The 12627-nt window shown below is 38.2% G+C and overlaps 1 protein-coding gene across 2 annotated transcripts in view; it reads left to right on the top strand.

Moving 5' to 3' along the window:
* The window catches only part of LOC109430596 (uncharacterized), a 32633-nt gene extending 20604 nt beyond the window's left edge, over nt 1–12029 (top strand). For both annotated transcript variants that reach the window (XM_019706656.3, XM_019706653.3), the window contains 7 exons: nt 316–428; nt 8722–8929; nt 8997–9201; nt 9292–9960; nt 10030–10255; nt 10333–10498; nt 10728–12029. In XM_019706656.3, coding sequence (XP_019562201.3) covers nt 316–428; nt 8722–8929; nt 8997–9201; nt 9292–9960; nt 10030–10255; nt 10333–10498; nt 10728–11101 — 1961 coding nt within the window. In that variant the 3' untranslated portion in view covers nt 11102–12029. The remainder of the gene's footprint in view (nt 1–315; nt 429–8721; nt 8930–8996; nt 9202–9291; nt 9961–10029; nt 10256–10332; nt 10499–10727) is intronic.
* The last annotated feature ends 598 nt before the right edge of the window (nt 12030–12627 follow it).

Raw genomic sequence — 12627 nt, 5'->3', positions numbered from 1 at the left:
TCGGCGTTTTTACCGTGTGAAAATTGTGGTTCGAGTGCTGCCAATCGAAATCGTGCTGAAATCGAGCCGCAGCAAGTGTTTTTCGACGTGAAAATTTCATGAATATAAATCAGTGATTTTCTTCTTGGAGGTTGTCTTCACGAATCGTTCTGCGGGCAGATTTTTCGGTTTGAAGGTCTACTTGGTGCTAGTCGAAAAGACAGAAACGGGAACCATGGGGGAACGCGGTATGGAATTGACTCGCGAAAAAATAATCGAACGTAAGCAATCTTGGGTGTTACTGATGGTGCATATTTGTTTTTCTTCAATTTCCAGATTTGATTCGTTTTGATGTGACCGACATTAAAAACATGCCGGATGGTTTGATTACCAATTTGGAATGCCGTACTATTCGCATCGGGTCCTTGAAGTACGATACTACAGATAAGGTAAGTCAGTGTTTATAATACACATAAGGGTCAATGTTGAAAAGGCGTTGCATGATGATTGCTACAAAATTTGTGACGGGAGTAGATAGAAGCTGGCCAAATCAGATCAACCAGATTTTGGTTCGCTTGTACTAGGGAAACGGAACCCATCTTCAGCACAGTGCTCCCATTTTCATCCCATGGAAAACAAAGCTAATAAGCGCTATTTGACTTTGGGGTCCTAAAATAATCAATTTTAGTAAAAAAAATTTTTACATACATATATGTATATACAGTATATACAGTAGACTGGGTCAATAAAGTCGATTTTTTGGAACAAACTTTTTTCGATTCCTTTTAGCATCCAGAACAACTGTGCAAAATTTAGGAGTGAATGATTGCATTGAGATTGAAATTTGTATGGAATTTAGTATGGAAAAACGTCCTTTTTGCATTTTACTTTGTCTAAACGTTTAAGTATAGCCTAGGATATGCCGGAAATCTTGGCCGAAGACCGCAAAGTGATCTGACACTTGTGACAAAAGTTATTACGTTCAGATTGTCTGATCTCTGATGGTTCTTAACATTTAACATGTAAATTGCCCTTATTCGCATAACAGTCCCATTTTTGCTGAATTTCCCATCCACATGGGACTGTTGTGCGAATGGGGGCAGTAAAGGAATAACATCAATAATAAATTCTTAATTTTTGGTCTTAGTTACCAAGCGAATAACTTTTTACACAAGCGTCGGATTACTTTGCGATCTTCGGCAAAGTTTTTCGGCATATCCTAGACTATACTTTATCGTCATTAGTCGCTTTTAAATTTTGCGCAGTTGTTTCGGACGCTAATATAGAGTAAAAAAGCTTTGTTCCGGGTTGATGCGATCAAATTTCAATTTTCCGCATACCACGTTGACCCACTCTAATTAACAGCCACTCCATATTTTCACCTACATCATTTACAATTTTCACCTCTCAAAAAATTTTCAAGTAGCTGTAACTTTTTGAAAAATGCATCAAATATTCTCAAATTTTTACTGTAAGTTGATCATTTAGTTGTGTATGAGTGGGTTGTGCTACTTTTCCCCGAATGCCGGTTCCCCAATGTCGTTTCCCCGAACGCCGATTCCCCGAATGCCGTTTCCCCGAATGGCACTTTTCCCCGAATGACCCTTTTCCCCGAATCACAACCTTCTTTATTTTATAGGCGGTTCTTTCAAGTTCTATTGCTCCTCAGATCTGCTGAAACACTGCTGAATGAAGAAGGGTAATATGACTCCTTCTTTCCATTGCCGCTCGTTCTTTCTAGAACCAATTTGACTCTAACGACTTTAAATTATGATCGGTTAACTTTTTGAACAACCTAGTTCCCAGGACCGTGAACATGTTGTGGCAAGTGATCATTTCGAACAAGGATGTAATGTTATAGTCTTTTCGGGGAAACGGGTCATTCGGGGAACTGATTTTCGGGGAAACGGGCCATTCGGGGATCTGGCATTCGGGGAAACGACATTCGGGGAAAAGTAGCACAATCGTATTAGTGGTCCAATTTTGGAAAAAATCGGGCTATTCTGCACAAAGTTATAGAGATTCTAAGAAAAAGGTATATTTATCCGATAGCAAACTTTGAGCTGTTATATCTCCGGATTCTAGGAACCAAATGAAATGAAATTTTGACCAATTATGACTTACATAATGAGCTATGAAAAACTTAAAATTCTTAACGCGAAAGAAAATTATAACTGTTAGATCATTTTTCTAATAAAACACCAAATTATCCTAAACTTCAACATCGTTTCAAAATTCAAGATGCAAATTATAGTTCAGTTAAATCTCCTCTAAATGACTCATATATAAATGTGTTTTGAAGGAAAGTAACAACATAGCCGACAATAAATTGAAAAAGTAATGGGATGCATATTAAAAATAGATCAGTTTACTAAAAAATCGTGAAATAAATAAAATCGCTATAACTTTTTCTCTTGTTAAAAATTTCAAGTTAGGTCAAATTTTTTTCAGAGTTCATTACAGGTCGGACTCGATTATCCGGGTGACTCCAAAATTATTTCATCCCGGATAATCGAATCACCCGGATAATCAAGCCATGATTCTTTATTTTTTTATGTTCTTCAATCAAAAACTGTTCGTTAAACATAGAAGCTAACATACATAACGTTGTAGTGCCTAAACTTAACGTCAGGTATCATTATAACCATGTTTTTTGAAAATGAAATTTTAGCTGAAAAATGTGAAAAAAATAAAAACAATTTTCAAATAAGCTACATCCAATTTTCAGTTGTTGTATTTGATGTTTATCACATTTTTTGACATATTATAATCTTAAATCTTGTAAACAAAGCATAAACAAACTTTTCCCCGGATAATCGAGCCATTTTTGCCGGATAATCGAGCCCCGGATAATCGGCCCCCGGTTAATTGAACCCCCGGATAATCGAGTCCGACCTGTATATAAGTCATGAATGGTTAAAAATTCATTGAAATCAGTTCATTGAATTCGGAGATATAACAGCTGAAAGTTGGCTATCGGATAGTTTTACCTTTTTCAAGAATCTTTATAACTTCGTGGAGAATAGCGCGATCTATTTCAAATTTGGACCACTGATACACAACTAGTTGATAAGCTTACAGTAAAAATTTGAGAATATTCGATGCACTTTTCGAAAAGTTACAGCTAGTTGAACATTTTTTGAAAAGTGAAAATTTTGCCTGTCCCGATCATTTTGTCTATCCCCTGTAGATACCCGGTATGTTTTCGAACGAGAACAAAGGGAACACCAGCGACATTCGTGCTCTATAGTTTCTTAACTCTACTGTAGGAATGATATTTACAAATGAAAAAATTAGGAATTAGTTCTAAATTTAAGAAAAAACAAATATCACGAAACGAAATAACTTAACCAGTTAAACAGTTCGGCACCAACATTTCAAAAGGGCGTAACTGCATTTACAACCAATGCCTTCTCACAAAGCTGTGGAGCATATCCCATCCCTCTCGAGCAATCCACTAGCACAAATAGAAAGATAAAATCCTCCTCTTTCGATTAATGGATGTGAATTGCGTGAGATGAATTAAATACAACCCACAGCTCTGTGAGAAGGCATTGTTTGCAAAAGCAGTTACGCCCTTTTGAAATGTTGGTGCCGAGTTGTTTATTATTTTCACAATGTTGGACCACGACGACTATACTTTTCAATTTTTTTTAACGAAAATTCAACTATTTGTACATAACATATGACAAAAATAGAAATGTTCTAATTTTTTAAGTGCATATTAAAAAAATCAAGTTTTATGCTCATATACGTATGAAATGATCATGCGTCTCTATCACTTAAAAATGCCGTTTATTTTATACTACTGGTTAATAAAAAAATACCAGCGAATCCGTCTGCTGCAGAGTGATAATCCTCCAAGAATTGGAAGTTCTTTCTGAATTCCTCCATATCAATTCCTCTGATTTTCCTACGGAAGTTTCTTTTCTGATTCCTCTAAAGAGTTCTTTCTAAGATTCGTTCAGGAGCTCCTTCTGCAATGCCTCTAGGAGTGCCATCAAAGATTGATCTAAGAATTTTTTCTAAGATTTCTCCAGAGGTTTCTCCGAAGTACCTCCAAGAGTTCCTGTCGAAATTACCCTAGCAGTTTCTTCTGATTTTCCTCCAGGAATTAAATCTGGGAATCCACAAAAAGTTTCTTCTTGGATTCGTCAAGAAGTCCCTTAGGATTTCCTTTTTTGAGAATTCCTCCAGCAGTACCTTCTGGTAATGCTTCAAAAGTTTCTTCTGTGATCTTCAAGAAGTTCCTCCTGGGATTCCTCCAAGATTTTCCAAGATTGACCCAGAAGTTGCTTCTGGGATTTATCCAAGAGTTCCTTCAAAAATTCTTCTTTCTGGGAATTTCTACCGTGGTTTCTACCGGAATTCATTTCTTCCTTTTTGGATTTCTTCATTGTTTTAATATCTATTATATTCTACTTTTCTAGTTCAGCATCAATCTTCTAAATCCTGTTTTACTGATGTCGTTTTCGTTTTTGTGGCGGCGCTACATACTCTTGATGTTTTGAGTGCTGCACTATCATGAGCGGTGCAGAAAAAGTGCTACACCGGTGCAGCACCAAAATTAGACACGAACACTTTCGGTGCAAAAGTGCTGCACCGGTGTAGTAGCACCACTGCAAAAAAGAAAACGACATGAGATTCTATTGAAAAGCATTTTCACCGGATCTCCACTAGAGACTAAGTCCAGATAAAGAGCTCTCTGAACTATCAGTTCAAAGCTTAGTGACGTCATCTTGCAGTATCCTATGAGCCATTTTAGTTTCGTTAAAATTTGAACAACCAACCCTAAAACAAAGTAAGGTGTAGGTTACTCAATTTTGAGTTGTTCTAGTCGATGAAGACTGAGTAAAGTCAACTCACGGTATTCAACAGCGACCGTGAGTTGCTTCTACACACACTGCTCCGAGCGTACATTCCTAGATTGAGTTTAAATAAGGGCGAAAGTAACATGAGAGAGTTCTCTTCATCGACTCTCTCTTCTGCAAATTAAAGTGACAAGATGCAAATTCAATCGAACTTTTTTACACTTAGACGCTAGATTGCATCGCAACCTAGCGATTTATGACCAAAAAGTTCAACAATGTTTGCATCTTGTCACTTTAATTTGAAGAATCGATGAAGAGAACTCTCTCATGTTACTTTCGCCCTTATTTAAACTCAATCTAGATTCGTTCTGTTTTTCGTCTATCTTCGAATTTGACAGTTCGGAACATCGATTCGCGCATTATTTAGGTACTCAAAATCTGAGTACACTAAATTCTTTTTTTACACGATCTTTTTTTACGCGGTTTTATTTTACACGATTTTTTTACACGATTTTCTCGAAATTACGCGATGTGTTTTTGGAAAGATTCTTCTCTCCTGGTCGCATGGGGGCCGATGGGGCTCAAATTTCTACCAGAGATCTCTCTTATCATCCTTGATACCCTGTCAAAATTTTAGGATGATCCGATAAAAAAGTTTTGAAAACTTTTTTTACACGATTTTTTTTACGCGGAACAAAAAATCGCGTAAAAACAGAATTTAGTGTAGGGTAGGACGGGGCAAGATGAGCACCCTAAGGATTGCGTTGAGTTGATTGATAGTGAACACAATTTTTCAAAGTACCTCTCAGTAGTTCTTTTCTATATCATGTTTTCTACCACCCATAAACATGGCAGGGTTTAAAATTCACAATAAGGATGATTTATTTGTCTAAACAAAAAAGATGTTTTATGGTCAGTATGAACTTGCTACGGGGCAAGACGAGCACCCCTACGGGGCAAGAAGAGCACTTCATTAAAATCCCAATATTTTAACAATAAATTGGCCATACAGTGATTGATATAGTAAACCTTGTTTATAGCAATGGTATCACGTTCTAAAATTATCTTTTTTTTTTCGATTATTAAAAAAAAAAGTGGTTTTATAATACTTTATACAAAATGACCCGAAAAATAATAAACGATTATTAAGTTGTTTATTTTTAGAAATTTACGCAACCAAATAGTTGCAGAGGATACGGAAACCTATGTTCGGCACTATTGAGTGGATTACAATAATTTTAAAATATTTTCTATATTCCCATCAGGGGTGCTCATCTTGCCCCGCTATAGGTAAATAACTAAAATTGAATAAATTTTAATGTTTGTTTTTAGAAAATATTTTCTAATATAAATTAAAATGCTTTGCAGTAAGCTAGTAATGTTGGTTGATAACCAGAATTATGGTAAAAATTTGATTCTGACATAAAAACCTTATTTTATTCTGATGATTTCTTATAATAGAATGCTAAAAATCCATGCCATTGACTAATTTGACGATATTTTTTAATTCGTTCATTATGATGTACCTTTTATTAGGTTTACAAACAGGATGGACATTATTCTAACGGATTATGAAGTTGTTTGGGTAAAATTCATCATAAAAGTAGTAAAACGGAGGGGTGCTCATCTTGCCCCGGGTGGCCATCTTGCCCCGTCCTACCCTAATCAATAGCGAACGCGAGTAACTGAGTTAGATCACCTCATTAGCATCGACCGAGCTTATTCAGTTTCCGCCAACTCTTTGCGGTCGACAAAACTGTGTTGTCGTTACTCATCGACTGAGTAGAAATATTTTTCGGTTCGTAAAAGTCATTTAACGACCTACGTCACCAGTGTTGATATTCGCGATTGTGTTACTTTTCCCCGAATGGTACTTTTCCCCGAATAGCCCATATCCCCGAAACACTTTATTATGTAGGCATTTTATAGGTTATTCTTTCAAGTTCTATTGCTCCTTAGAGCTGCTGAAATACTAAACAAAGAATTATTATTATTTATTTATTAAAGAGGTTTTAACAAATAGTCATTCGCCTCCGTAAAACTAAGAAAAAAGGTCGGAACCCGGAGTGCATATAGATTGGACTCTAAAAACACAGCTTAGGGCAGGTGAACAATCAGAGAAAGCCAAAAAACTATTCTCGGAAATATCATCCGAAAAGTACGAGGGACGAACAAAAATCTTCACTGACGGTTCGGTGTCCGAGGAACAAGTAGGATTTGGTATATCTGCTGAGAACCTAGAAATTCACGGCCGGTTACCCGACGGATGTTCGATATACTCAGCTGAAGCCCACGCAATCGTAGCTGCCCTTCAAAACACCAGAGATACAAATCCGGTAGTTTTCTCCGATTCGGCCAGTTGTCTAGCTTCAATAGAAAAAGGGAACTCTAACCATCCTTGGATACAACAAGCTGAAATACTTGCCAGGGCCACAAACGCCTCAATTTGTTGGGTACCAGCCCATGTGGGCATCTTAGGTAACGAGAAAGCCGACCAGCTTGCTGCAATTGGGCGAAGAGATGCCGCCCCCAATATGCCCATTCCTGCAATGGACGCCAAAAAACAAGCTAAATTCTACTTAAGATGTAGCTGGGAAAGTACATGGAGGTACTCAAATGAAAGTTTTCTTCGAAAGGTCAAAAGCACAACGATTCCCTGGCAAGATAGGAAGTCAAATAAGGAGCGGAGAGCAATAACGCGCCTTCGGATTGGTCATACCAATATGTCACATCGAGCAATCTTCTCTCGAGAAAGCAACATTTTTAACACATGTGGAGTCGAAATAACCGTTCCGCATATACTCACGGACTGCCGTAAATATGATGCAGAGAGATCTGAAATCAAACTAGACACAGACATCAGCGATATCCTAAGCAACAATGAAACTAAACAAAGAATGATGCTATGACTCCCCGAATAGAAAAAGATTATCCAACGTGCTTAACAACTCTCTCTGGCTATCATCTTAATGATACACATAATAATACTATTATTAATGTGATCGTCGGTGTATAATACTAAGGCCTTTCTTTCCAATGCTGCCCGTCCAAATTTGACAATTCAAATAATGGTCGGTTAAAATTATGGTCGGTCAACAACCCAGTCCCCATAATCACGAACATTTTGTGGTATGTAATACTTTCGAACAAGAATATACTTTTCGGGGAAACGGGTCATTTGGGTAACTGACCTTCTGGGAAACGGGGAATTCGAGGAACTTGTGTTCGGGGAAACGACATTCGTGGAAAAGTAGCACAATCGATATTATATCTTGACAAAAGAGAAAATCGAAATTTGTGTCAGTCTTACTCTATATAAACCATTGAAGTTGAATTAAGTGGGAAGTGGCGCCACTATTGTTGCTTTACGATTATACCAGTATAATCGTAAGTCAGAAATAGTGGCGCCACTTGTCACTTTAATTCAACTTTAATGGTTATTGTAGGACAATGCATGCCAACATATGCGCTTTATATATCTAATACGTACAGCTTCAACAGCATGGTTACTTGGGGAATTTTCTGTACCGGGATGTTCAGGGTTAGATACTCCTACACATAGTTTCACATTTGATATTTTTCACTACTTTCGTTTCGAGGTCGCGGTCGGCTGTCAGCTTATCTTGCTATATTCGGCCACTGTAACCTCTTTCACATAAAACTGCTTCTACAATAGACCAGAATACGTCTCAGACGAACGTCACAAACTAATATTTTCCGTTATCTTGATGTTTAAGGGGTTTGATGAATTTATAGCACTTTCTGATTCCATTTTAGTGAGATAGGTTTATATTGTTTCCTGGAACAAATACAGTCAACGAATTCAGTGAATGCGCATTAATTAAAAACCTTGAATAAGTTTGCATTTTCTTGGGCATTTTCCTAAGTAAAAGTTGTACAATATTAACTGACAATTATAATTTCGTTGCAGGTGGTAGTGTCTTCCCGTGGCGTTCGCATCATTGCACCAAACGTAAAGCGAACGAACGAGAAATGCATCTTGGATTTACAGCTGGATGAGATCGTCAAGGCGGTGGTGCACTTCTCAAAAGCACTTAACGTTGTATTTCTGTACACTCTGCCCTCCTGCGGCGCGTTTATCCGCGAAAGCCTTGAAATGGGCCTTCCGGAAGATAAACGTAAGTTGAAGCGTTGAAAGTTGATCAATGGGGATTGAGAAACATATTTTTGTATTTGTCATTTCAGTTCCTTATTTCAATCCCATTAGTCGCCTGGATGATACCCATCGACGAATCGCTTTAGTGATGGACCGTATAACGGAAGAGTCGAAATCAATCGTAAAGAGCATTATTTTGACTGACAAACTTGAGGAAATCTCTGCTCGTGATGCTAATGATTTGCTGATGCGATCATGTGGCAGCAATAAAGGATCTGAAAATAATTCTAACAAGTAAGTTAAATCGTCGGATAACTTTTAATATGCAAAATATTTTTTTTTTCAATCTAATACTAATTCAAATCTTTTCGTTTTCCTTTGCAGCACCGCTAGTGGAAACTCTGGCGATGTTACGGAAATTAGGAAAATTCTTATCTATCCGCAAGGCAAAGGCGGTATTTCCATCAACACCGAAGATTATATGTGTTTGGCGATAGATCAATACCTGAATGATGTTATCATTGACTTTTATCTGAATTATTTGAAATTGGAGCTGCTGAAGGATGAGGAACGTCGAAGAATACACATCTTCAGTACATTCTTCTATAAGCGACTGACAACGTTAGGGACGCGCCATCGCGGACAAGACAAGGACCAGAAGCTCACGGCTGCCCAGAAGCGGCATGCACGTGTGGCCAGTTGGACCAAGAAGGAGAACATTTTCGAAAAGGACTTCATCATTATTCCCATCAACGAGCAGTCTCATTGGTTCCTGGCCATCATTTGCTTCCCCAGTCAGGACATGCCGCTTTCGATGAATAGCAACACTCCCACGCCTATCAAACGGAAAAAAGCCACTCCGAAGAGCAAAAACATCAGCTTGCAAATTGGAAACACCACGATCACGCCGGTTTCGAAACGGGAAATGGAAGCCATCAATCTCGGAGACGACGAGAGCGAACGGGATGAAGCCGAGGGTGATGACAGCGAGCTGGCTAGCGATGCAGAGGAAACAGACGAAGAGCCTACCGATAGCAAACAGCCTATCAAACAGTAAGATTCTTTTGTTCCGCGAGTTTCCATAACATGATGGCTCAAATGTCCCATTTTCTCCCATTTTAGGCCAATCATTCTAATTTTTGATTCTTTGACTGGTGCGTCTCGGAGTCGTGTGGTAGCTACGCTGAGGGATTACCTAACATGCGAGTACAAAAGCAAGATGCCGAACAAACCGCCAAAAATATTCAACAAAACAAATATGCCGGGCCATTGCGTCAAAGTGCCGCAGCAAAACAATTTCACTGACTGTGGGCTGTATCTGCTGCAGTACGTCGAGCACTTTTTCTTGGTAAGTAGCGTAGCGTCAGTGTCATGATGTTGAAACCCGATTTTAAAAAGTACTAAAATGATCATTTGTCTTCACAGGATCCTATCAGAGATTATCGCACCCCTATCAAATTGCACGACTGGTTCGATACTCTCATTGTGACCAAGAAGCGAGAGGACATCTCGAATCTGCTCAAAGAGCTGATACAGAAACACAACCCTGACGTTTTGCCCTTGCCGGACATCAAGTTCCCAACTTTGAATGGTAAGTTCTATGAAATAGTTCGTAACTTTTTTTATGTCTGGAAGTTTTTTTTTTATTATACCACGAAAGTTTGTTGAGGGAACCCAGAACGAGGATCTGATTGTTTTTTTCTTTTGTTATTAAATAATTAAGTTGTATTCAACAAACTCAAAAAAAAAAACGAAAACGAATCGTCATAATAACATTTTCACAATTATTCATCCTGTTACCCATTCTCGTTCATCCACAGGTAAACTTATCATCGACCCTGATGAAAACTTCAATGATGCCGAATTCGAAGAGGAGGAAATGGAAGACGAAGAATTTGTCGCCGGAAGTCAGGAATCGTCGACCAGCGTCGAACGCCTGATCGAGGAAGAACCAAGTAGGGTGATACCTATACAGACGAAGAAAACCATCAAGCTGAAACGGTTAAACTCGGCGGGGACAGTGACAGGAGCACTAGCCAATTCGACGGCAACCGGAAACAGTGGGCAATCGCTGCTCGCATCGTCACAGAAGCGACCCCTAGAAGGAATCAAAACCGGTGCAGACTGTAGCATAAGGCCAAAGGCGGCAAAACTTAGTGATAGCCCAAATAAAGTAGTAACTACCCAAAATTGAAAGAGTTTCGGGCCAACGTCTATGTAAGATATGAAAGTGTTAGAAATCTTAATCTATCCCACTCACCTAAAACGCATAAGGATTAAAGCAGGTCTACGAATCACAACTATTGAGTAAGATCGTACAATTGTATAGAGGAAACTCTTTTGGGAATAACTGATGGCGATTTGTTCCTAGACGCATGGTCATTTTTATTTGAAACATCAGACATTTAGGAATGCTACGAGAGGAGAACTCTTGCGCATGTGAACACGTTTTTAGTGTTCAAAATGCCCTGAGCGAAGTGATCAGTGTCACCTTGTAATTAGCTAGATGTGTATTTTGAAAGTTTTTTTTTTATAACCGGAAATACAATTCTGAATCGAACAGTTGAAATTTGAATCTTTTTCATGTACACCGAACCGATGTGACTTCAGTGGAAGGTCATTGACCTTATCTTTCCCATGTATAAATCTAATCCGAAGCTTGTTTATCTTCTACGGCTGTTCTAGACTGTTAGTCGCCAAAAAAATAAACAAAACGGCATAACCTCAAATCGGGGAATCAAACAGACATAACCTAACATTTTAGTGCGGGTAGTTTCTACTAGGGGTCACTAAAGCTGACAGATAGATTCTAGGTTAGGTGCACCATGTATTGAAATAAAAGGAGTAACATAACCTGACTTGTAATTTCACATATACATGGCATGTATATCTTGACCGAGTGTCTACGCCGAAAGGGTAAACATTGATCCATTTTTTTCGTTACATGGGATTTTAGTAACATAATCTTCACTTAGGTCAGTGAAACTATAATAAACATAAACACTTCTACAGCCAGAATCATAATTTAGAATTAGTACTAGACATTACTCTATCAGAATAAAACTATGCTGTGACTGAAATAATTATTACGAAATGAAATAAAATTATTGTTCTACGGTGCAGTATGTGTTGTTTCACTTTTTAATATCTGCATCTTCACCAACTACTACGTGCGCTCCATTTTTATTGCATACATGGTAATCCAAATCTCCTGAATCCATGTATTGCGGATCGGCATGTTGAGGTTATGTTCATATAAATTGTTCCTGCTCCATTTTCACCACATACATGGCATGTACATCAATGATGACGTCAGCATGCTGCTGGGGTGTTTAATTAATGCCATTCGTCTCTTCCCCTCTTACGGCAATCGATCGAACTACAGTAGAGTCTCGATAATGTGACCCTCTCGGTTCACATAATAATAAATTGAGTTTTTAAATTTTGGAAAATGTATTGATTTTTTTGATTTTATACGAAAGCGCACCTTTTTCTGAGCCACTATGATTTTTTTCAGATTTTTAGAACTTTATTTTGATACGGAAAATTTCAAAGATATTTATTTGTTTAAATGAGCCATTTTACGAAGTGACAACAATGTTGATGATGATATACATCATAGGTTCCCAAACTTTTCGGGTGGCGACCCCCCTTGCTACTGGGCTAACTTTACGCGACCCACCAGGAAAAAATCTAGGGGCAGGACAGATACAGCGAGAG

This window comes from Aedes albopictus, chromosome 2 (assembly GCF_035046485.1).
Source record: "Aedes albopictus strain Foshan chromosome 2, AalbF5, whole genome shotgun sequence".
Classification (NCBI taxonomy): domain Eukaryota; kingdom Metazoa; phylum Arthropoda; class Insecta; order Diptera; family Culicidae; genus Aedes; species Aedes albopictus.
The sequence above is the reverse complement of the archived record's forward strand: the minus strand, read 5'-3'. Positions and strand labels throughout refer to the sequence as shown.